At 66.0% G+C, this 942-nt stretch overlaps 1 protein-coding gene across 1 annotated transcript; it reads right to left on the bottom strand.

Annotated features, from left to right (window-relative positions):
- Positions 1–27: 27 nt before the first annotated feature.
- Positions 28–934, bottom strand: LOC109364876 (translation initiation factor IF-2-like; the record flags this gene model as incomplete). Its single annotated transcript, XM_019611464.1, has 2 exons — positions 763–934; positions 28–643 (listed from the first exon to the last, which is right to left on the bottom strand). A coding segment is annotated over exon 2 (542 nt), but the record flags the coding sequence as incomplete, so codon positions are not given.
- Between the last annotated feature and the right edge of the window lie 8 nt (positions 935–942).

The following is a 942-nucleotide window of genomic DNA, read 5'->3' as shown; positions in this document are numbered from 1 at the left end:
CGAGCTGCGGGAATTTTGAGCCCCGACGCCTCTGGTGCAGGAGGGGCTTTGGGTGCGGGTACGCCGTCGCTGCCTGGACGGTCCCCTGCGTCCGGGCACTCTGGAAGCCCTCGGGGATCTCGAAGTGGCAGACCTTGTTGATCTGCGGGTGCCACTCTGCTCCCCTGGGGCTGGCGTTTGCCGGCTGCCACGGCGTCTTCTTGGCCGGCTCTGGGAACGTGGGCCCGAGCTTGCAGCGGGGAGCGGCTTCGTGTGCGGCTCCTTCCTCGCTGCCTGGGACGTCTCCTGCGAGCAGCTGCCGGAGACGCCCTGGAGGACCCTGATGCCCTCCGCCTGGTGGATGTGTGGGAGTCGCTCTCAGCACTCGGGGCTGCTGTTTGTCTGCTCCCACGGCGTCCTCGCAGCTGCTCTGAGGTAGCCTGATCCTCTGATGTTCGTGGGCCATTGGTCTCCTGCTCAGTCTCAGGCACACTGGGCAGGTCGCTGTGCTCAGGCAGCTGGGAACTCTGTGATGCTGTCCCCAATGCTGCCTGGCTGGCGGGCGTGGAGCTCACGGTCTCAGGCTCCATGGAGCTGCTGGATGGCCCCGGAGCCGTCTGGCCGGCAGTGCTGGGACCAGCGAGCTCGGTGTTGGCGCTGGAGGCTGTAAGGGGAGGCAGGGAGGTCATGAGTCTGAAGCTGCGGCACCACAGTGGGATCTGCCATCCCACTTGGGGCAGACAGACTCTGGCAAAGCTGCCCTGAGCACTGATTGCCTCTTACCGGTACCCAGGCCAGCACAGCTGTCGCACTCCCACGTGGCTGTGGTGTTACTCAAGTGGGAGCACTGTCGGTGGGTGCCCTCAGCAGCGCAGGAGCTGCACAGGAGCAGCTGCCAGGGCCTGGGGAAGCAAAGCGGTTGTGGCCGTGAGGACCAAGTGAGCCAAGCCAGGGAGTGCCCGG

Source organism: Meleagris gallopavo, unplaced genomic scaffold (assembly GCF_000146605.3).
Source record: "Meleagris gallopavo isolate NT-WF06-2002-E0010 breed Aviagen turkey brand Nicholas breeding stock unplaced genomic scaffold, Turkey_5.1 ChrUn_random_7180001932980, whole genome shotgun sequence".
Taxonomy (NCBI): Eukaryota; Metazoa; Chordata; class Aves; order Galliformes; family Phasianidae; genus Meleagris; species Meleagris gallopavo.
This window is presented reverse-complemented; position numbering and strand designations above follow the sequence as displayed.